This window comes from Alexandromys fortis, unplaced genomic scaffold, assembly GCF_014885135.2.
Source record: "Alexandromys fortis isolate MF-2015 unplaced genomic scaffold, M_Fortis_MF-2015_v1.1 scaffold_44, whole genome shotgun sequence".
Lineage (NCBI taxonomy): Eukaryota > Metazoa > Chordata > Mammalia > Rodentia > Cricetidae > Alexandromys > Alexandromys fortis.
This window is the reverse complement of record NW_026067921.1, coordinates 12004330-12029623: the sequence shown is the minus strand read 5'-3', so window position 1 is coordinate 12029623 and position 25294 is coordinate 12004330. Positions and strand designations below refer to the sequence as shown.

The window sequence follows — 25294 nt, the reverse complement described above, 5'->3', positions numbered from 1 at the left end:
TTGGCTGTCTATCGCTAGGCATGTGACCAAACTTCAGAGCAGTTTGTTTCTCCACTGAGACTCCTTTGGTGGAAATTGAATTTTCATTTACAATTGATTATCACTGAAGAAAGCGTCTGGGTTAAGCATGGGGGCATGTGCCCATATCTCCTTTCAGCTCTAGGGCCCCACCTGATGCAGACCTGTGCAGGCTATATGCACGCTGCCTCAGTCTCTGTGAGTTCATATATACACTGATCATGTTGATTTAGAGGGCCTTGTTTCCATCTCCTCTGGCCCATACACTCTTTCCACAGCCTATTCCTGTGCTTCCCTGAACTCTAAGGGAGAAATAATTGATGGAGATATCCCATTTAGGGATAAGGATCCCAGGGTCTCTAACTTTCTGCATAACATCTGACTGTGGATTTCTGTGCTTGTTGCCAACTGCAGAAGGAGGAACCATCTCTGTTGGTGGTTGAACAAGTATTGATCTATGAGTATAGCAGAATGTCATTAAGAGTCATTTTATTGACTTTATTAATACTGTTCTTTTAGACAGCATTATTTAGTTTCACCCTAGGTGTCTAGGAAAGTACATATATGGCAATATATCTATATATCTCCTCTTTTTGTCCTATAGGTCTTTTGCATATACATTATGGCTTTCAGTTTAGCATTTTTGAGGGATTTCTGAATGTGAAAATGAATGGAACTCTTGTATCTTTTACTAGTCTCTTTTCCTTCTGTTTGTTGTGTTCAATTCCAATATCTTAGTTTAGTTTTATATTATTATTCTTTATTTGATTCTATCTTATTTTTATTTTGTTATAATTCAAAAGCCTGTTTTCTAATAAGAGACAGAAAGGAGTATGACTCCAGATGGGAAAGGAGGTGGGGAAGAGCTAGAGGAGTAGAGAGGGAATCTATAATGAGAGTATATCAGAGGAGAAAAAAATTATTTTCAATAAAAGGAAATAAAAAGAAAGCAACACTAAAGAATGACTCTGGATGTCAGATAACTCTCATGAATCACTGCTTCAGAATTATTATGGATAAAAATAGAATAAAGAGATGGAGATAAACCAATAGGGGAATTGCTCTGACAATGTTCATCCATGTATATATGTTCCGTAGAAAACAAGCTTTTGAAAAGGAGAATGAGAAACTTCCTTGGGTGTAACACACTGTGTTCGTAGGCTAAAGAAATGGCAACTAATGCCATTGCTAATGAACAAACACAGCCTAAAGAACACAAGTGGTGCGGTGGGGAGGGAATGGTGGAAATCTTGTGTATATAAACTATTTCCACTCCCCTCTCTGTTTTGAAACAACAGGAGCTCTTGCTGTGGAAAATGCAGTGCTGTGCAAAGTCAGGAAATCAGATAGCTTTCCAGCTTTGTACTCTATAAATTACTTATATGGAGTTCTGAAATGTTAACCCATGTCATAACATGGAAGTCTAAGATGGGACCCACAGTTCACTTTTAAAGTGAGTCGTCTGGGACTGGAGAGACTGTTCAGTACTTAAGAGTACTCCCTTACTTAATGGTATTGATGGAACTAGAAAAGATCATCCTGAGTGAGGTAACCCAAGCCAGAAAGACAAGCATGGTATGTACTCATTCAGAAGGGGATATTAGCTATAAGGTAAAGGATAACAATGCTACAATCCACAAACCCAAAGAAACTAAGTAACAAGGAAGGTCAAAGCAGGATGTGTGAATAGAACAGACTTGGTGTTTAGACAGGGAGAGGGGCCTGGGTGGGGAGTAGGGATGGGAACAGTCAGGATCAAGTCAGGGGAGGGTGAAAGGAGAGAGAACTGTAGTCTTGGATTATTTCTAGGATGAGCTAAAAAGCTAGTGCAAAAGAAACACTCAGCAGTCTACGAGGGTGACCCTAACTAAGACTCCTAGCAATGGGAAATATGAAGCCTATACCAGCCATCTCCTGTAACCAAGTAAGACTTCCACTGGAAGGATTGTGACACCAAGAAAGCCAACTTCTGTCCACAATTTGTCCTGCCTACAAGGTGTGCTGAGGTAAAGGGAGTCACGAACCAATGACTGCCCCATCTCGAGACTCATACCTTGAGAGGTAGCTTACCACTGAGGGCCAGGATCCAGATGTGGGTTAGCCCAGAGAGCTGGGATAGAACCAAACAGAACTGGCAGAAAGATAGATTAATAGATAGAAGGATAGACAGATGATAGATAGATAGATAGATAGATAGATAGATAGATAGATAGATGGATGGATGGATGGATGGATGGATGGATGGATGGATGGATGGATGGATAGATAGATAGATAGATAGATAGATAGATAGATAGATAGATAGATAGATAGATAGATAGATAGATAGATAGATAGATGATAGATTCCTAAAGATATTCTGCTATAGTCATAGATTGGTGCCTAGTCCATTTGTTATCAGAGGCGTCAAGCAGCAACTGATGGAAACAGATGCAGAAATCCATAGCCAAATGTTAGGCAGAGTTTAGAGAATCCTGATGAAAAGAAGGAGGAAGGATTAAAGGAGTAGTGGAGTAAGGAACACCAAAAGAAATCCAACAGAATCAAGTAGCCTGGGCTCACACGGGGTCATAGAGACTGAACTGACAGGGGAGCTTGCATGGAACTGACCTAGGCCTTCTGCATATATGTTATTGCTGTGGGATAAGCCTTATGTACACTGTGATTATGCTGTTCTCATCGGTTGATAGCAAGATAGAAATATAGATAGGTGAGAAAGCCAAACAGAAAACAGGAAGAAAGAAAGGTGGAGTCAGAAAAAGACATGAGCAGCCTCACAAGAAATAAGATTCCAGCATACTGGTAAAAACCATGGACTCATGGCAATAAATAGAATACTAGAAATGGGTTAATTTAAATGTAAGAGCTAGTTAGTAATAAGCTTGAACTCTAGGCCAAACATTATGGAATTAATATTAAGGCTCTGAGTGGTTATTTAGAAGTGGTACAGGGTGAGACAGAGAAAACTCCATTTACATATATATGAAAGTTGTATAACTTGATCTTCTTGTGGAACTCCTAACAGTGGGAGCAGGGCCTGTTTCTGACTTTGCTGCCTGCTTTTGGACCCTGTCCTCCTAACAGGTTGCCTCATGCAGCCTAAATAGAAGACTAGACGAGGTGCCTAGTCACACTGCACCTTGATATAGAATGGCTGACCGATGTCCATGGGATTCCAGCTCTTTTCTGAAGAGAAACCCAGAAGGATGAGTAGATGTGGGGCAGGAATGAATGGTGAATGGGGAGGTTCTGGGAGACCTTTGCTTGGAGCATAAATACCATCTCCAATGTTGAGTCTCTAGCACAAAATGAGGGTATGAGAGTAACTGTTTACATTCCCCGCAACCCTCCAGCTTGCAAAAGCTATCAGAAAATGTCCACAAAAAAAAGTTCTTTCCCTAATGGTGGGCATTTTTCTTGATCCAGGATAATCATAGAAAAGTTCTGAGGGACACAAGTCTGTCCACACAGGGGTGGGGGAGAGGAAAAGGGACAAGACAGCAGTACCTGGGAAGCCCCGCCTGGACAAGACAGGGCCTGCTCACCTACAGAACAGAGGAATTATTGCATGGCTACTTACTGAAGCCTGCAGTTCTGTTGCCAAACCTGGGCTTGCAAATTCCTGAATTATTTATGCAGGAATTTACTGCTCCTTGGCATTTATTAACACAAAGAAAATAAGAAAACAACAAAAACCACTTTTTCTCATTTCTTTCAATTGTTCTGTGGGATTACTTATTACATTTGCTCAAAATAAACTGCCAATGTAGTTGGTTAAACAACAACAACAAAACCCAAAAAACGAAGGAGCATTTGCTTCCAGAGGACCTGAGTTTGGTTCCCGGTACCCACATCAGGCAGCTCACAACCATCTGTGACTTCATCTCCAGGGAATCAGTGGCCCTCTTCTGGATTCTACAAGTTCCTGACTCATACATAGCACTCACTTACACACAAATACATATGTATACATATACAAACACATGCACATATATCCATACATATTAAAAATAAATCTTAAATGAGCTTCTGAACACAAAAAGCTGTACTACATTGCATATATATATATATATAGGACATATACATATATGTGTATGTATGTTATATATGCATATATATCACTGTTTAGTCAGAATCAAAAATTCCAGCAATAGATTAGTAGCTAAAGTTATCAAGATTCTCTCTATACTAAAATAAAGGGGGTGTGTGCTAAAATAGTAGTTGTTCTTTAATTTACATTAACCACATCGAAAACTTTCATCCAGTCAGTAATTTGAATTATCTTAATTAGCATCATTTCTGTTTTCCTTTACATTCCAAATGTGAACTTCAACTCTCCCAGGATACAATAAGATCACCCCCACAGGAGCCTCAATGTTTATAATCTTTCTTATTTTAGAGAAATCAGAGAAATGTATATAGGTTACATAATTTCCACTTCAGCGTTCACAGAAAATAACAAAGAAAAGAACCAGTGTTGGAGACATATTTAACAATACAAGACTGGTGCTTATTGACAATAGGAATTTTACTTTAAAAGGAAGCTGTTTGTTCTTCAAGGGATTGGAAAGGGCTATTGATTTTCCTCCCATCATATCCTCAGGTGGGCCTGGGATGATTGCTGTTTATTCCACCCAAATGTTAGTTGTTCCCATTTGAAACCCATTATGTCCTTTCCGGGATTGTCACAAAAGTACAGGTAGAGCACCAGACTCTGGTGAGTCATGTTCCCAGTGCCAATGTTAAAAGTGCAGAGTGCTGTGCCAGCAGCAGCTTGCTGGCATCTGCCCGGGTTTTAAATCCCCACACTAACGCTTTCAAGTTGGAAAACAGATAAATTCTGTCCCGAAATCATCAGCATTTTGCTAATATCTCTGTCGCTGTTAAATCGTTTATCTATCATGGGAGCTGATTGTAAGCAGTTGTTACTAACATCCTTCTTGCTGTTTGCTCTTGCAGGTTCTCAAGGCTGCTTTTTGAGAGGATGCTGTCTGTGTAGGAAGTGTTTCTGTACTGATGACTGAGATTTTTATCAGATAATCTTGCAAAAGTCAAGATGGCTTTAAATGATGGCTTAAGCCATTAAGGTTTTTTTTTTTTAATTTATGTTTTATACTGGTGTGTGTGTGTGTGTGTGTGTGTGTGTGTGTGTGTACCTCAAAATGTATGTGGAAGTCAGAGGACACCTTGTGGGAGAAGCTTCTCTCCTTCAACAGTCTAGGTCCCAGGATATACCTGAGGTCATCAGACATGGTGGTAAGTTGTTTTACCCACCCTGCCACCTCCCTACCCCTTAAGCTAATAAGCTTATTCAACATGCTTATATAACAGGGATTATCTCTATGCATAAAACTTTATAATATGCAATGTTCACATAGATATCCTGATACTTTAACTCAGAATTTTTGTCAGTCCAATGGAAACTAAATTTCTTTAGTAATTAAACCTAATAAAACTAATCTTTAGTCTTTTATATTTAATGTCTATGATGGTTTGAATCAAAATGGTACCCATAGACTCATTGGGAGCTCCATTATTAGGAGGTGTGGTCTTGTTGAAGAAAGTGTGTCTGTAGCGGCAAGCTTTGAGACTTCAGATGCTCAAGTCAGGTCCAGTGGCCCATTCTGTCTGCCAGCTGTCTACACGTCAGGATAGAGAACCTCAGGTCTCTCTCTAGCACCATGTCTGCCTGTGTGCTTCTGTGACTCTTGATGACAATGTACTAAACCTCTAAACTGTAAGCCAGCCCCCAATTAAATGTTTTCTTATAAGAGTTCCTATGGTCATGGTGTCTCTTCACAGCAATAGAAACATTAAGACAATATCAAAAGAATAGCAAGCAGGGAATAGAGCCCAATGAAGGATTCTGGGGAAAGGGAGCATTTTCGTTGTTGGATATTTTTATTTTACAGAGATGGGATCTTGTTGCATAGCCCAAGCCATAAATACACAATTCTCTTGACTCAATCCTCTTGACCCAATTGCTTAGATTACAAATATGTAGCCCTAACAAAAGCACTTATATTAATTATTACAGACTTATACTATAGCATTCTCAAAAGACTAAGAGCCATTCTAGAGTAAAGACATAAGCTCTAATTTATTTCTCTTTAATTTGTTTATGTAACCAGGTGATATAAATAAAACTTTTATCATATTCTACTTTCTGAATCTTTACTATACAAATATCTAACCAGTCTAATGCTTTTATTTGGATATCAGTAAAAGCCTTAGCTGATGAAGTAAATTTAAATGGATTGTCCTGGATATCAGGACAATATGTTACTATATAATGATTCTGGGTCAACCACAGAGCAAAGAAAGGTAGGTGAGGAAAATGGTAGAAAGGATTCTACCTTCAGGGTCATGAGACTTTCAAGGCTTATGATACTCAGGAAAGAAATTGAGCAAAGTCAAAAGGAGAAGAGAGAACATGAAAGAACCAAGTACTTACAATGACTCTATTATACATGATGACTAACTACAGTTTTCCCATTTTCCCAAAGACCTAACTAACTTGTCATTTATTCGTGCAAGATCTGGAGTACTGCATTCTACAAATATCCCTAATAAACTGGAGTAACAAAGAGCAGCCAATATCAAAGCAATAAATCTTGTATAATATTTCCTAAGTTTCAAAAATGAATTTTGCCATTGAAATCGCATTCCAAATGCCAAGCCCTATGATATCTCAACGTAAGAGCTAACTTCCATGTTTTGTTAAGGAGCTGAAGCTGGCAGTTTGTGTGCTGGAAACACGACTCATCTTGTATACATTTAGTCCTCATCCATTGATTCTGACTGTTGTGACAGTCTCAGGGTGCATATACACCATGCCCAGAGAACCAGGTAGGATAGCTCCCAAGACTAGTAGAAGAATGTTCAACGTACATCTATTAGGAAGTGCTCCCGCTCTTGACCATCTGAAAGTCTACAGATGACTTACTGTTGGTTTCAAGACTCTCACAGAGTTCACTTTTCACCTCGCCATTTGGTCTGTCATTTCCTTTTTGGATCAGTTTGCTTTGCATGGTAGCAGCTGTCACCACGGCCTTGAAGCTTCTCTTGCGTTTTTGAACATTCTGCTCTGGATGAAAAATTATGATATAAACTTTGGGCATATAGAGCATTCCCAGAGACACCGAAGCACTTAAACTCATGGAGACAGTGAGTGTTGTTGTCTGGATGTACATCTGAGAAGAGGAAAAAAGAAAAAGCAACGTGGTTATTAAGTCTGACTAGTAGGAGATGAAGTAAATAACACACCATTTTCTAAAATTGTTCCAGTTTCTTTCCTATCGCTATATTGGAGAATATTTACAGAAATTGCCCTTGACTGCAGTCAAGCTTTCATTCTGACAAACTACAAATAAAAATGAGTGACTTCATATTTTAAAATCCTCATTCCTTAAGACGAATTGGAAAAGGGTGGACCTTATGTTACATTTTAAATGATAAACTGCATGAGGAAAGGGACAAAACACAGTCTGAGAAGAGACTAACACTTCCTCCCATATACATCATTTTTAAAGGATACCTGTGGACCAAATGGCCACCTCAATACTGAAACAAAGAGTAAAGTACATGTAGTGAAGACAGAGGCTGAACAGCAGTGTAGGCCATCATGGTACACATTGCTTATAGATCATGGATCTCATTGTGTGGTTCCAATATCCATACCTACTAGAAATCACAAACTTCATAAATGGGGCTGTATTTTGTTTCTTGTGGGTTTTGTTTGTTTGTTTTGCTTTGTTTTGTTTTAACAACCTGTCTAAAGAATACTTCCTGGGATTTCTCAATGTTTATATCACATCAACATAAATATAGGAGCCTCAACAAAATGTGAAAGAGTTTCCCCTGGGGTTAGAGAGATGACCTAGAAGTTAAGAACACTTGTATTTCATGAGGAGTACCAAGGGTCAATTCCAAGTACCTATATGGTAGAGCACGACGATCCATAATACCAGATACAGGGGATACAACATTCTTCACTGACTTCCATGGGCATCAGGAACACATATTATCTGGTACACAGACATCCATACAAGCAAATCATGTATGCACATAGAATATAATAAACATATATTTAAGAAAACAAAATATCTCCACCTTTCAGATGTCAGATATCATCTGAAACACATACAGTATTTCTCCAAATAGTACTTGATGATAGGTTTTAAATGTCAAGTTAGCACCATCTAGAATCACTGACATCAGATTCTCACTGAGGGACCATCTAGATCAGAGCACTCCTTTGACATATCTATAGAGGATTGTCTTCATATTGTTAACTGATGTTGGTAGAATCAGCCTACTACAGATGGCACCATTCCCTAGGCAGGGAACCTTGGGTCCTGTAGAGACAGGGCTGTACAAAAGTAGAATACTTGCATATACTTGCATATATTTTCTCTTGATTATTTATTGTGGATATGACTAGCTGATTCAAGTTCATGGGTTGACTTCTACAAAATGATTGATTGACAGTCTGGAAACATGTTTCATCAAGATTTAGGTTTTAATTCTAGCACCTCCCAAAATAGTGTCTGTGTGTGTGTAGGTGTGTAGAAAAGGAAGTTTGAAAACTCTGCAGTTTACCTGATTTTTGAACAAATGTAGATCTGGTTTTCCTCTCTGGTTATTAATTTATTTTCTAGAAAATCACACTTATGGCTTGAATAGGAGTGGCCCCATAGACTCATGTCTTTGAATGCTTGACCCATAAGGAATGACACTATTAGAAGGTGTGGCCTTGTTGAAGGAAGTGTGTCACTGCAGCAGTATTGTGGGGGGGGGGATGCTTTGAGGTCTCATATATGCCCAAGTATACCCACTACACGTGGCCTCTCCTTCTGCTGCCTGTGGATCCAGATGTAGGATTCTCAACTCTTTTTCCAGCACCATGTCTGCCCGCAAGCTTCCATGCTTCCTGTCATGATAATAATAAACTAAACATCTAAAGCCATAAGCCAGCCCCCAATTAAATAGTTGACTTTAATGTTTCCCTTTACAAGTGTTGCCATGGTCATGGTATCTCTTCACAACAATAGAAACACTAAGACAGGGTGTTATTTAATAAAATAATATATCTTTGGTTAAAATATACACACAAAATATTTATTCACCATACGACTTTAAATTTACAAGGTACTAACAGACCCTTCTTCCAGGTGTATGTGACAAAAAAGATAATCTACAGACACCAGAACAAACCAGGGAGTTTGGGGAGTGATGAATACATAGTGGTATTCTACCAGATGTCCAGGAAAAGATCACGGTAATTTTATTTTGAAGTAGAAAAAAACATTTTTTTCCAAATTCAACTTATTTTTTGATATTGAGAGCTACATGCCTGAATAACATCTTCTTAATGTGATGGGTCACTAAGCAAAGGAAAGGTCTGTGTTAGCTCACACTAAACTATATAAGTTCATCAAGAGATGCTGACAGTCATATGGCGTTAATAATTATCTCTTTCTCTTCTTAGCTCTTTATCCTGCCTCCTCCCCCAAAACTCCCATAACCAAGGAAGCAGAGTTGCCTTTTCTTCACATCCTCTGATGGCCTGCTATATCATCTGCTTCCAAACTCCATTAGTATTTACAACCTGAAACAGTCAGATGCACTGAACTGGATGTGAGCACTCTCTGGAAAAGCCATAGAGAAGAAGCCCAGCTTACACGAATATGATATCTTTTCCTAAGAGTTATAACAAACTTCTCTTCATTCTTAGTAGATCAGCTGAACTCATCCAAGATCTCCTAAAAGTAGGTCATGACCTAGAATCCTAAAGGAAGAAGGGAGATATTCTAGTTCTCTGTGATCATCTTCAATCTCTTTCTTTCAAAAGTTACTTGAATATAGACCTCTATAGATGCCCACATCTCACCTGGTACTTTTTAAACTCTTAGCGACTAAGGCAAACTCTTCTGAGAAATAAAAAACAAAGCAGCTTTTTGATAACCTTTCCCCTTCATTTCTCACACCATAAACACTGGACAGTGCTGCCCTCTCAAATCAACTTTAGCCTTTTGTCATATTAATACACACACACAAAATGCAAATCATTTAATTGTAATAATTGATAGTCTTTTATCTTCGTGGTCTTTTGCCTAAGATCAAATGAAAATATATAATCTCTTTTTAAATTGCTTTTAAGCTTTTAATTAAAATAGAATTATGTGCCTTCCCCTAATACCTTTCTTCCCTACAGCCTGACCCTGAGTTACCCTTTCTCAAACCCCTCTCATGACCCCCACACTCGAATTGATACACTGTTTTCTTTGATTATATTTGTTCAACATTTATAAATATCATATATAGTGATATTCTATTTATGCTTTAATAAATAAAGCTTACCTTAAGATCAGAGAGTAAAATTAGGCCACTAGAGGCCAGGCAGTGGTATCATATACCTTTAAACCCAGCAATAAAGGGGAATATAAATCAGGAGGAGACAGAGGCTCAGGGTACAGTCTACAGTTGCCCAGCCTTGGGAGAATTAAGACTTCTCTAGTGGCCACAATAGGAAAAATAAGTGTTCTTTATGCTTGAGTGAAATTCTGGATTCTGCACATTCAAATAATCATTTTAAATTTTCTCTCTGGAAAAAAATCACTGTCCTGGGTGTTGTCAACCTATCAGCAGGTTAGGGATGTCACTGTGGTTTCACTAGAGAAGACCCAGATGTCTTTTATCAGAATTATTTGCTGATTTTCATTACACCCTCTTTGGGATTAGGATGCATGTTTGTGAAATGGAGTGTCAAATCAAAGGCTAAAAGTGCAGCACTATAAATAAAGACCATCAGCATACTATTGGTCCGGTTCATGAAAAAGCTCAGAATCCTTAACTTTGAACTATTGGTAATAGTGTTTAGAAGTTATAGAAAAAGATTGTATGATCAAATGACGAGTAGAATATAAACTTTGTTAAGAGCTGAAAAGATGTTTTTTAAAGGACTTTAAAGATCCTGTAGGTGTATGTGCAGATACACACTTGTCAATCCAGAAGTCAGGAGATGAGGCAGAAAGAAAGATTGTGTGGCTCTGGCCATAGCCATGAGAAACATGACATCAAAGTCACGAGACGTTAGTACATAGAGAGATCATGCCTCATAAAACCTAACATGTCACTGACAATCATTAAGAATGAGGCAGTTTTACATCAATAGACAGAATGCCAGAACATCTATCCTGCACGGCACCCTGCATCTCTGAAGTCACCAGGCACAAGATGGTAGGGCAAAAAAACTGAGATTCACAAATTCAGATAAACATATACCTAATAACTAAAAAAACACTTAGAGAATCATGAAAATAAAATTATTTTCATATTATGAAAAACAGTATTGATGTCTATAAATAGAAATAAAGAGAGACAGACACAAAACTAAAAAAGCAAGAAGACATCTAACACACACATAAAACTACAAGTTTTGAAGAAAAAGTCTACAGGATACAGGATACAGGAAACTTTAAATAAGTATTGAGGAAGCCAACCTTGCTGATAAAAATAGTAAGGAAGGAATCATACAATATCTTTGTTTTTACTGTTTCTGGACACTGGTTGCAGGCATCAAAGAAAACCAGGATTCTGCATACCAAGTTCCAAGAAAATAAAGGATTCATGGACAAGAAATGGGCATTCTCTGTTGTTATGGGAGTTATGCAGATTCTATGGATGAGTGTACATAATTATGAGATTATAATTTATTTTAGAAATGTAAAAGTCTACATACAGGGGTCAAAGGGACAGCTCAACAGTTAAAAGCACTGGCTGTTCTTCCAGAGGATATGGGTTTGATTTCTAGCACCCATATATTGACTTGCAATTTTCTACAGCTCTAGTTCTAAAGGAACTATTATCCTCTGTTGGCAGCATATACATCCAAAGTTCACAAACATACATGAAAACAAAATGTACATACACTCAACAATGTGCATAATAAATCATTTTTTAAGTGTAAATATAAAACATACAACAAAAAGCACATATTTTTAGACAATTCAAATAATAAAACTGCCATCTACACTGCATTATTTTAAAATTTTTACATTTATTTATTTTATGTATGTGTGTGAGTGTATTTATATATAATATCTCTGTGAAGTACCTATAGCAATCAGAAGAGAGCCCTGTGTTCCCTGGAACTGACTTTGTAGATATCTGTGAGCTACCATGTGGGTGCTAGGAACTGAACCCAGATTCTCTGCAGCTATAGCAAGTGTTTGTAACTGTTAAATCATCTTACCAGTGCCCTAATCCCTGATGAATTATTTTATAATGTCAGTGGGTTCATCACAAAAATTGAGCATGAACTAGATTTTATAAAAGCAAAAACAAAATTTGAGGTGGGATTTCCCCTGTGTAGTCTATGAATATATTTTATTATCATTTGGTTAACAAAGAAACTTCTTTGGCCTATGGCAGGGCAGAATAGAGCTAGGCAGGAAAACTAAACTGAATGCTGGGAGAAAAAAGGCAAAGTCAGGAGATGCCATGTAGCTGCTGAAGGACAAGGATGCCAGAACCTTACTGGTAAGCCACAGCCTCTTGGCAAGACATAGATTAATAGAAACGGGTTAGCTTAAGATGTAAGCGATATCTAGGAATATGCCTAAACTATTGACCAAGCAGTGTTGTAACCAATACAGTTTTTGTGTGATTATTTGTGTTTTCATTGTCGGGAAACAAGCAAACAGACTCTGGTTACAAAATTAAAATTTTAAAACAGGAACTATTATTTCAACCACAATAATTGTTTGTTTCAACTTCATCATTGGTACTACCTCTCCTGGCTCAAATGGACACCTATCTAACAACTAAAATTTGGTTTTAAAGGGCATATCTGCTCTCATGTCTCACTTACTCATGAGTGCCTCTCCTGTACAACTAGGGAAGTTCTCTGTCTTATTTGTTTTCTGGCAGTTAATTATCCCTTCCATGGCTAGGCCCATTGATAGGGCCAGTAATAACAATCTATTTTTTCTCCTAACACTCTGCCTTCTCATCTTCCTCAACGAACAGATGCCTAAGGTCTCCAAGATGACAGTTAACCAGATGTCTCTCCACCCACATTTCCCGCTAAGCGTGAGTCCACCAACTCCCAACTTGTTCCTCCCCCACATCATTCCATATCCCCAGGAAGTAGCCAGACTTGAGCCAGCATCCCTATACCCAGAGTCTGGGATGTTTGGGTGGAAACATCACCCCTCCCTCTGGCATTTGTATATCCAAAGAGTCTGAGCTGTTTGGATGGAAGCATCAACCCAGCCCCTGGCATTCATATACATGAAGAGTCTGGAATGTTCAGTCAGGTTAAGGGTTTGCTCAGCCCCTGGTATCCATATACCCAAAGAGTCTGGAATGTTTGGGTTAAGGCTTTGCCTCAGCCCCTGACATCCATATTTCCAAAGAGTCTGGAATGTTTAGGTTGAAGTTCCATCCTAAACCCCTCCCCTGGGATTTGCCTCAATCTAGACTCCACCTCCAAGGAGGCTCACCAAATGATGACCTCCCCTCCCCAGAGATGCTCAAGACCACTCCCAGGGAGTATTTAAATCATATCCCAGAGAATAAACATGTGGTCTTCCTGATCTTCCTTTTCCCTCTCTGTGGTTTTCCCAGTCTTCCTTCCCCATCTCCTCTCTGAGGGCCTAGAAGATCAACTGGGAGCTCTGAAATCCACTAAACCTGGACTTTTTCTAATTCGGTTTGATTTGGTCTGATTTGGATCGTTGTGTCATCAGAGAGGCTTATTGGGCTGCAAAAACTTTTCAATGACATTCTGCTAGACAGACTCACACACATTTCAGTTCTTAAGCTCATGTTTCAGTACCTTGCTCATCCATTGTCACAAAAGTTTCCTCCTGTAGAAGATGGGAGCAAGTACAGGGATGTGCATGGAATGAAAGGACTTGGAACACTCAGGCTTAAACAGGATATCTCGATGAAATTCCTCCCTCAGGTTTCAAGGAACCCTTGTAGAATAGGATTTCAGAAAGAGTGTATGAGCCAGAGGGAATGGAGGACACACGGAAAATAAGTACTTCTAAACACAAATATATATATATATATTTCAGGTATATATAAAGTCACAGAAACCAAGGTAGAATGCACAGTTGGCACCTATAAGGGTCAGCACTGGTGAAGTTCTAGGGCTGAAAGGGGAAGTGGACAAATGCCTCCATCCCTAACCAGATGCTATTTCAATTGATAACTACTTGAAAATGAAACATTGCCAAAATTGTTTTATAAGGCTACAATTACCCTGATACCCAAACCACACAAAGACATTATTAAAAAAGAGAATTGCAGACCAATCTCATTCATAAACATTGATGAAAAATACTCAATACTGAATACTGGCAAAGTGAATACAAAAATACATCAGAAAACTTATCCACCACAACCTAGTAGGCTTTATCCCAAAGATGCAGGGATGGTTCAACCTACAAAACTCTGACAATATAATCCACTGTATAAGCTAACAGGAATAAAAAACCACTTTATCATCTCATTAGATGCTGAAAAATCCTTCGACAAAATGCAACACCCCTTCATGATAAAGGAGCAGGGATACAAGGAACATACCTGAACATAAAAAGGCAATATACAGCAAGCCAACAGCCAACATCAAAATAAATGGAGAGAAACTCAAAGCAATCCCAAGGATCAGAAACAAGACAAGGTTGCCCACTCTCTCCATATCTATTCAATATAGTACTTGAGGTTCTTTCTAGAGCAATAAGACAACAAAAGGAAATCAAGGGGATACTAATTTGAAAAGAAGTAGAACTCTCGCTATTTGCTCATGATATGATAGTTTACACAGTAATCCAAAAATTCTACCAAGAGACTCCTACAACTCTTAAACACCTTCAGTATAGTATCAGGATACAAGATTAACTAAAAAAAAATCAGTAGCCCTCTTTAATAAAGATGATAGATGATCTGAGAAATGAATCACAAAAATAGCACCCTTCATAATAGCCACAAATAACAGAAACTCTAACTCTAACCAAACAAGTGGAAGACCTGTATGACAAGAATTTTAAGTCTCTAAAGAAAGGAAAAAGATACCATAAAATAGAAAGATTGCCCATGCTCTTGGATAGCAAGAATTAACATAGTAAAAATGGCAAACTTACCAGAAGCAATCTACAGATTTAATGTAATGCCCAGAAAAATTCTACAAAGACTTCTAAAGAACAATACTCAATTTCATATGGAAAAACAATGAACCCAGGATAGCCAAAAGAATCCTGTACCATAAAGGAAGTTCTGGACTCAACACAGTCCCTGACTTTAAACCAGAGCTACATTAATGAGAACAGCCTGTTATTGGCATAAAAATAGACAAGAAGGCCAATGAAATCAAATCAAAGACCTGGATATCAATCCATACACTACAAACATCTGATCCTTGACAAAGAAACAAAAAAATTTAATAAAGAAAGCATATTCAACAAATGGTGCTGGTATGAAAAAGGATGCAAATAGATCCATATCTATTGTCATGCACAAAACTCAAGTCCAAATGGATCAAAGACCTCAACAAAAAAACAACCACACTGAACCTCATAGACAAGAAAGTGGAAAGCACAGGAGACTGATTTTTAAATATAACCCCATTAGCACAAATACTGAGAGGAACAATTAATGAATGGGACCTCCTGAAACTGAAAAGCTCCTATAAAGCAAAGGGCATGTTTAACAAGACAGCTGTTTTAGAAATCAATATGGCAGTTTCTCAGAAAATTGGAAAACAACCTACCTCAAGACCTAAGAATATCACTTTTGGCTATATATATATACCTAAAGGATGCGCAATCATACAGCAAGGACATGTTCTCATCTACGTTCATAGTAGTATTATTTGTAATAGCCCAAACCTGAAAACAACCTAAATGCCCCTCAACCAAAGAATTGGTAAAGAAAATGTGGTACATTTACACAATGGAGTACTACACAGGGGAAAAAAATAATGATGTATTGAAATGTGTAGGCAAATGGATGGATCTAGAAAACATGATATTGAGTGAGGTAACCCCAACACAGAAAGACAAATATAATATGTACTCACTCATAAGTGCCTTTTAGGCATAAAACAAAGAAAAACCAGCCTACAATTCATGACCCCAGAGAACCTAGACAATACAGAGGACCATAAGACAGACATACATGAATCCAATCTACATGGGAAGAAGAAAAAGACAAGATATCCTGACTAAATTGGAGCATGGGGATCATGACAGAGGGTAGAAAAAGGGTGGAAAGAAGGTGAGCAGAGAATACCTAACTCAATAAAAAAATAAAAATAAAAGAAATTATATATTTATGGAAAATAAATAAATAAATAAGTTTGATTTTAATTTTCCCCAAGGCAATATTACTGGGGAAGAAAACTGCTCTTAGAGGTAGGTTGCTTTCCCAGGACAAGATGGCCAACATTGAAATGGCATCTATGGAGATTTCTTGTCACATATTGTGGTGTTAGACTTATATTTACCTTTTTTTACTTTTATTTTACTTTTTTACCCTATAGTTTCTTTGCATACATATTATAGCTTCTAGTTTTATGCTTTTATGGGCTTCCTATTTATGCAAATTAATGTGTCTCTGTATCTATATCTGTTCCTTTGACCTTTTCTTAGACTCTTTTTATTTGTCATGTACTATTATTATATGTTTTTATTTGTTTTATTTTATCTTATTATTATCCTTTAGAAGTCTCTTTGTTTTTTAATAAGCTATAAAACAGGAGGGAATCTGGATGGAAGGAGAGGTGGGGAGTATTGGGAGAAGTAGAAAGGGGGCAAACATAATCAGGATGTATTATATAAAAATCTATTTTCAATAAAAGAAAAAAGTGGTAATGTATGGCTAATCAACATAGAAATGAGAAAGAAGTTATAAATACAGCTACAAAATTAGATTTTGAAATCAAACTGCAAATTATGCATAACTTCATTCCTTCAACTATATGCATCTAGGAAATGCATAATTGATTAGGATTCCAAGGATAAGGGGTGAATCTGAAGTAGTCCAGAGTGGAAAACAGAAAGTATACTGCCATTGTTCTTAGAGCACGGAGAGAATACACAGAAAGGATTTGTCCCATTTATCACTTCTTGCCCTTGGAGAAATGTGCACCAATGTTTCTTGTGGATTTTGTCCTTCTATCTGTAGGGAATAAGAGTTTCTAACATGCAGAACTCCTTTTGGAATTCAAGCTCCAAGTGCTCAGAAACAGGCTGGCTACAGGACTTTTCCTGGCTCCTTCCTCTAACACTCTCTAGCCCGTTGCTGCTATTTTAAAGGAAGGAAACCATGAAGTGTATCCTTCTTTTGAGTACTGAAGGCACAAATTACTCTGACAATGCAGAGTTTCCACTGACCCCCTTTTTTCTAATCCATCTCTGGAGAGCCTAGATATTTATTGTTTGGTCTATTAAGTTTGATTAATCCTAAATTGGTGTGAGTTGGAAAGATTTAAGTGAAGCTTTATTGGAAAAGGCAGTGAGTACAAAATAACTATCCACATCCAACTCTGCCCTAAGGACTCATAACTCCATTTGTGCTCTAGACTGTGATGGATTCATCTTTTATACATTGGTAACATTTTAGTTACAAATCTACCACACCTTCTCTTTCCTTAGATATCTTGATCCTGGCATCCTAGGAGTAATAACGTGACCATTTCTAAGTCACTCTATACAGAACTCTCTCTCACAGTATGAGATCCCTATTTCAAAGAACAGAGCCTCCAGAACATACAGATGAACATCTGAAATTGAAACTGTCCTGGCCTCTGAAGAGGAAACCCTCAGACCTACAGCTTTAGACTGTGTGTAACTGTCTGATGTTGAGCTAGATACTAACAGCAAACACTGCCTGGATAGATTTCTGGAAAAAAATTTTCAGAATAAAAATTTCAACCAAATATGTGGTGACTTCCTTGAGTCATCACACCTTGCCACAGTGAAACCACACCTTCGTATCAGAGGAAAAAATATATTGGATACTCTTCCAAAAAAATTGCACTAAGGACATTCATGTTGGAATTGCAAACATTAATGCATTGCCATCTTGTTTCAAGACAAGACAAAACTATTTCAAGTGGATAAAAAGAATACCCAGGGATCACACCTAAAATGTTGTGGGTATCATGTCCCAACAAGTGAGAGGTACAGAATAAATTTTATACTGTTCAGGTTACAAGGAACACCTAAATGTTATATACCCTTGTACAATATACTATATGCTCTATGTTGTGAAGGAGGGTTTAGTCATAATACAGTCTGAAGGCTGTAACCTCTTGTCTAACTTTAGCAATAAAGGGTACTCTTGAAACACCTAGACAGATGTCAAGATTCTCATAGTAACACAAAGTAGCCATATGTAAGAAAAGGAAACAAGAGCTTTCTGTACTTTTCAGTGTAGAATTCTGATGAGAGTTTCCCACAAGAGTTCAGCCAGATATCAGAACCGTTTTCTTCAAATTATTCTTAAAGACATTCCAATTACAAGGCTTGTGACCCATGAATCAAGGTATTTTCAAAGACTATTCTAAAGACTATGAAGTAATCACAACTCTCAAGCTTTTAAATCTGGGAAAGTAATATCAACTACCTTCTTAATATTTCTCTCTTTTTCATAGCATCTAGTTGGTTTCATCTATATCTTGGCAGCATGTCATTCTTTTCATTCAACACAGGCTTCTCAATATGCTGTTCAAGGCTTAAATGGTATGACCCATTGGCAATCCAATTAAATGCTCCCTTTCTCTAGATCCATGTTGGGTCTAGAGTAACACTGTAGTTTACTCCTCCAATCATCAAAGCGCTCACAAATTGCATTGATGTTTGTGGAGACATTGACCAAAATATACTAGATTTTCTCAAACCCCACCTGACTCTTTTCTCTTTGCTCACTGTAGATCTGTTTAGAAACTCCTACTCCACAAAAAACCATCTGATATCCCCAGCATCTTCTTTCTGTCCTCACTTAGTGGACTTGTAGAAATCTTGTGCTCATGAATGCTTCCTCTATAACTTTCAAAGTGACTGTATTACCTCTTCTTCAAGAAAGGTATCCATCAAGAAAGGTGATAGAATTGGGTCTTCTATACTCCCCTATGTTAAAATTGGTCCAAATAACCTAACATTTAAACCATCATAATCTTAATTATAAATATTCCTTAAGCCTTGTCCCTGTTATTTCTTGGCTTTATTCTTTTGTGGTTCAGTTCTGATTCTGGTCACCATATGCTTTCAACTTTAAAAGATGTACTAATTCTGTGTCTGAGAGCATAAGGGCCATAGGTTGTCACTAACAGAGCTCTTTGTTTCCAGGGATGTTGTTCTTTAGCTCATCTTAAGACCCTGTCTCACCAAAGTCTACACCTTCAACACTGTTCATTTTCATACATAAATTCTATACAACATGCTTACATCAGTAAGCTGTTTGAGGTGAAGCAGTATTTTTTTCTTTTTTTTTGGGGGGGGGGCGTCGAGACAGGGTTTCTCTGTGGCTTTGGAGCCTCCTGGAACTAGCTCTGTAGACCAGGCTGGTCTCGAACTCACAGAGATCCGCCTGCCTCTGTCTCCCGAGTGCTGGGATTAAAGGCATGCGCCACCACCGCCCAGCTGAAGCACTATTTATTATATGATATTTTCCTTTAAGCCAGTCTATTCTCCCCTTAAAAGAAATATAAAATGCTACAGGTGATTCAGTGAAGAGTCCATACCCACATTTGTATGTGTATTATTTTCTTTTAAAAGCCCATACTTACATCCCGGGGTGTGTCTTGCTCTATTTGAGTACCTCTATTTCTCTTATCATACATGTCTAAGCCTATCCTTGATCATCTTTATTAAATTTTTCCACTCAAAAAATAAACTATTATGCTGAGAGTCTTCAATGATATGTGCTCTGTATTCCAGGAATGAGAAGTTAATGCACAAAGGGGGTGGTCAATACTTTTATTTATTTATTTTTATGTTTTGGTTTTTCGAGACAGGGTTTCTCTGTAGCTTTGGTGCCTGTCCCAGAACTAGCTCTTGTAGACCAGGCTGGCCTCGAACTCACAGAGATCTGCCTGCCTCTGCCTCCCGAGTGCTGGGATTAAAGGCATGCGCCACCACCGCCCGGCTGGTGGGCAATACTTTTTTCTCATCAAGATGATTTACAAAGAATCTACCACTGCACAGGAACTAATGGAAATTAAGACACAGATATTTTCTAATAAAAATATTGGAAATTGTTACAAGTATTTGAAAGTTGGTGCTACGTGTGACTACTTTTCACTCTAGTAGGATGTGTGCTTTTCTAATAAGGAAAATGCAAATATTGAATGTTATTCATGTTTTCCTAAATAATAAACAAATAAAACTAGCTATTACCAAGTAACCTACATGCCACCATTGTGACTATTCTATACATGATAGTTTCAAAATTTTAGTTACCTTATATTTAAAGGATCTGTTTGTTCATTGTTTTTATTTTTGTAGTAATTACTAACATCAAAAGAATATTTAGTCAAGTTTTCACTTCTGTGAATTTCATTTCTGTATTTCAGCTAAATAGCTAACCTAATAAAATCTGATTTGTATAAAGAGTTATCATATTTGATATGATAATTTGATATGATTTGATATTTAATATACAAAATAACTCTAATTTCATAAGTTAATTTACAAGCAAAAATTTAGAGGGCAATCTGATCAGAAAATGGCATGCCAACTATATAGCACTTAGCCAGGTATAGAGTAAAGAAGTACACACATAAGTTATTCTATTGGTAAAAATGACAGAGTAAGTTCTAGATATTTGAAACACCAATATTTTGGTTTTCAGACGAATTGAGGCCAAATGAAATTTTGAATTGCCACAGTGAAAACAATGAGTATTCTTTATTTTAATATTATGGAAAGAGTTTTAAACCTTATACCTTTCCCCATTTTGTTATACTTGTCAAGAAATCTTTAAAGTATAATAACTTATGTAGGAAAAACAACAAGCAAGAATAGGCATTTTAACAGGAAAAAGGATTATGGCAGAGAAAGTCCAACATGCAGACACATTCCATTGTCTAGAACTGATTCTGATGAATGCATGGTTACTCATGAAATAGTCTCACTAGATGTGGTGTGGAAATTTGGACTAATATCTCAGCTAATACAATGTAAAAAATGATAAATGTCATAAAATTTACTATAGCATTTATTGTAAGAAACCAAGAGTATGTGAACTTTCTGTGTAAATTCTCACAATTTTGCTGCCTCTCCATTTGTAGCAATCAGATAGAAACAATAGAAGTTCCTTAGTAGCCACATGGAGTTACCACTTACCCTGACACTATCTTAGACTATTCAGTGAGAGAAGATATATATGTATCTTAAAGATTTATTTATTTATTATGTACACAGTGTTCAGCCTCCATGTATGCCTGCAAGCCAGTAGAGGGCATCAGATCTCTTTATCTGTGAGTCATCATGTGGTTGCTGGAAATTGAACTCAGGCCCTCAGGAGAGCAACCAGTGCTCTTAATCTCTGAGCCATCACTCAAGCCTGAGAGAGGATACATTATATATTCAGAGCATGCATCTTAAATTGCTTCTCTATATTCATCAGACAAATGGTTAGTCAGCCCCTCTGACTAATGGGGGGTGACTGATCAGGATGAAGAATGATTTCTAATGCTGTGACAGAAAAAATGAAGTTATAACATCCTCATATGGACTAAGGTGATCAACCTTGCTCACACCATTACCATGTTCTAACAAAGTGTCTTGTCTATCAAACATAACAGCAAGCCATTAAATCCATTCCTAGGTTCAGTGACCTCGGTTGCTGATTGTAGAGGGTACAAAACTATATTTTTCTTTAAATTTTTTAAGAAGACCATTTCACATGTCTTAAGTAGGCTATAGGACCAGAAGGAGTTTATAGAAAAAAGCAAGTTTATATCACTAGGCACCTCCAGAAAGAAGCAGTTTTGTCAACAACAAAGCTCTGTGCTTACACCTGCTTTATGTCTTTCACTCTGAGCTCATTCTCATAGATTGGTCATATGTGACATTGCATCTAGAGAACTTCTTTGCCTCTAGAAAACTTCCAATTTCTGAATATCTAAAAAATAAACTAAAATTGTCCCTTGTAAATATCCCCTGCCTAGTAAATTTTCCCCAAGTTCTAAATTTTCGCATTTTTTTAGCATTGATTTTTTTTTTCTTTTCATATTTACTGCAAAGGCCTTTCACATCCTATTGTTGAATTCATCCCTGCCATACACAACACTATCACCTTTAATGGTGTGGTCCGATTCTCTATAATATGATCATACATCAGACCATTAGATTTTCTGCTTGTTCCATCTGGAAGAACTTGTTTTTCTTCCCCATTCACGTCAGAGTTCATTGTGATATATTTAGAAAATGAGTGTTAGCAAAAGTGGCCTCCACTGCACATGACCAGAAGTTTTGGGTATCACTGAACATTTGGTCATCTTCTGGCAGGAGATGGTTTATTCCAGATGCCAGATGCTAGATGTCCACCAGAAGCAGCCAGCAATGCTGGTGAGTCTGTAAGCCACTGATTTGAGGGGTGTTTGTTAGAACAGTACATATAAATGCAGTCTGGAGATGTTCTGGAGACTAATGTGCAATCCATTTAGAGCCATTCTACATAGAAGACCAATATTCAACATTTAAACTTTACCTCTTTTGGATATGGTAACTCCAGGGCAATAAATTACCTCTTGTGAGTATATATATAAAACAGAGAAGATTATTCCTGACCTGATGAACTTACATGATTAGCTGTGAATACTGAATAAAATAGTGTTTGGAAGTACTGAAATAGCACAGAACTATTGGGTGCTAAAAGTATTCAGTATCAATACCTTCTCTCAAGTATTTCTGCATTTAGCTTTTCTGTCAAATATTTGCCTTTTGTAATTCCCAGCTTTCACTAAATGTTGATCAGGGGGAATAAAAGGGAGTTATAGACACAGCCAGGCCAAGAGAGTAATTAGAGGTAATGACCCCCTTTGTCTGGCCTATGACATGATCAAGGTAGGAATCATAAAAATCCAACCTGTGTAGTGAAAGACAGTATTTTTATTTACAGACAAGATAAAAATGCAAGATACAAGCTGTGTTGACAGTGGTTTCTGTTTTCCCTTGTCCCACAACCATTCAGACCCCCCAAAACAAGGAGAGGTTTATATTAATCATAAAATACTTGGCTTATTAGCTCAGACTTCTTATTAACTAATTCTTGTATCTTAAATTAGCCTATTTCTCTTGTCTATATTACCCATGTGGCTTGGTACCTCATTCAGCGAAGCATTCGCATCTTGCTTCCTCTGCATCTAGGTGACAGCTATAGACTGACTCTTTCCTCTTCCCAGTATTTTCCTCCTGTTCTGGTTGCCCCACCTCTACTTCCTGCCTGGTCACCTCACCTATACTTCCTTCCTGACTACTGGCCAATCAGCATTTTACTAAAATAAAAATGACAGGGTACAAACCATTGTCCCACATCACTTCCCCTGCCTTTTTCTCTTCAAAACAAGAATCCTGAATTGAATCTCCTTTCTTTAGCTCTTCTCCTGACAATTATCCATAACAATTTGTAATCAACAGTTTAAACAAAGACAAACATCCATAATCCATTTTTTTTTGGAATGTGGGCATTGTTTTCCAGGCTACTTCCTGCTGATTATGGGCTCTGACAATCTTATGGGGACCTAAAGAAAATTTAGAATTTTGGTCAAGTCCTGACTGGAGTATTCTCTGAGGCTTGATCATCTCAGCCAGCAGCCTTGAAACTGTTCTGGATGTAGAACTCAGACATTTGAGATTTCTCACGGGGTCTTCCTTGATCAAACCTGATTTTCCTTAACCCAGAATAAATCTACAGCCTCTCATTTCCTGAGAAAACAAAAGCAAAACCTCTTCTCCAAAGTAACATATCTTTTGACTTAAATTTTGAAGTCAACCATATGTGTGTGTGTGTGTGTGTGTGTGTGTGTGTGTGTGTGTGTGTGTGTTGGATTATTCCAGCAGCATTTATAATCAAATATCTTTTAGCAGCTTTGTACCTTCCTCAACTATCAAACAATTTAAAGACAACACAATAACATACAATGTCCAGATTCTCTGTTGTTTTATTTTAAACTCTATTTCTTTTATTTTTATTTTTAATTTTTGTTTAGTTGAGATTAGGTTTCTCTATGTATTTTTGTATATCCTGGGACTCACTCTGTAGACCAGGTTGTCCTTGAAGTCACAGAGATTTGCCTGTCTTTGCCTCCCAAGTGTTGTGATTAAAGGTGTGTGCCATCACACCCAACTACTCTCTTTTTTATTTTTTTTTTATTTTAAGGACTTTATCCTTTTTATTTTCCCTCCCAAGTCAACATATATTTTTAAACATACTGCAAACCATTTAGAAATTTTCTTCATCTGAATCTGTCTTTATTGTATATCTCTCTTTTTTTCTGACTACATGAGTCTTTAATTTGCTAAACAATATGGCTAGGGTTAAAGCCATGGCTTTGATGACTGGATCCACCCCCATTTCTTAGCTTTAAGAGTCTAGTCACCTGGCAGAGGTACTAGCCAGAGCCATGTTTATTGCCACAACTCTCTATGGCATTTCAAGGTCCCTGCAACTACAAAGAAGCATGCTGTCAGCTATTCATAAACACCTTTTAAGTGTTTGCTGGTGGATCCTCTTAAAAGAGCTGTAAGGTTTTTACTACTAAAGCTGAGTCATGAAACCTCTCTTAAATGAGGTGCACTTGCCTCTAGCAAACAGAGCCCACCTGAGAAAATGCTACCAAGAAGCCACGGTTAACTCTGTTCTTTTTGTGTCTAGAATTCCTTCTTAAAATTCCTCAAATATTGTGTGGATGCAGTTGTCGATGTTGGCACTGTTTGTTACAGAGGTTTCTGTCCTCCCTGGTCCCGCATCCATTTTGTCCCAAAAAGATACATAGAGGTCTATATTAATCATAAGCTATTTGGTCTATTAGCTCAGGCTTCTTATTAACTAATTCTTGTATGTTAAAGTAGCCCATTATTGTCTATACCACATAGCTTGGTACCTTAGTCAGTGAGGCATTTTCATCTTGTTTTTTCTGCATGTGGGTGACAGCTGCAGATTGACTCTTTACTCTTGCCAGAACTTTCCTATTCTGGTTTCCCCACCTCTACTTCCTGCCTCACTACTGGCCAATTAGCATTTTATTAAAATACAA

General features: G+C 37.5%; 1 protein-coding gene across 3 annotated transcripts in view; it reads right to left on the bottom strand.

Moving 5' to 3' along the window:
- Grm8 (glutamate metabotropic receptor 8) overlaps nt 1-25294 on the bottom strand; it is an 816920-nt gene that overhangs the window by 678 nt on the left and 790948 nt on the right. For 2 of the 3 annotated variants that reach the window (XM_050141646.1, XM_050141648.1), the window contains one exon: nt 6965-7211. In XM_050141646.1, coding sequence (XP_049997603.1) covers nt 6965-7211 — 247 coding nt within the window. Of the gene's footprint in view, nt 1-4947; nt 4981-6960; nt 7212-25294 lie in introns of all 3 variants that reach the window. The other variant, XM_050141647.1, reaches the window with a different exon arrangement.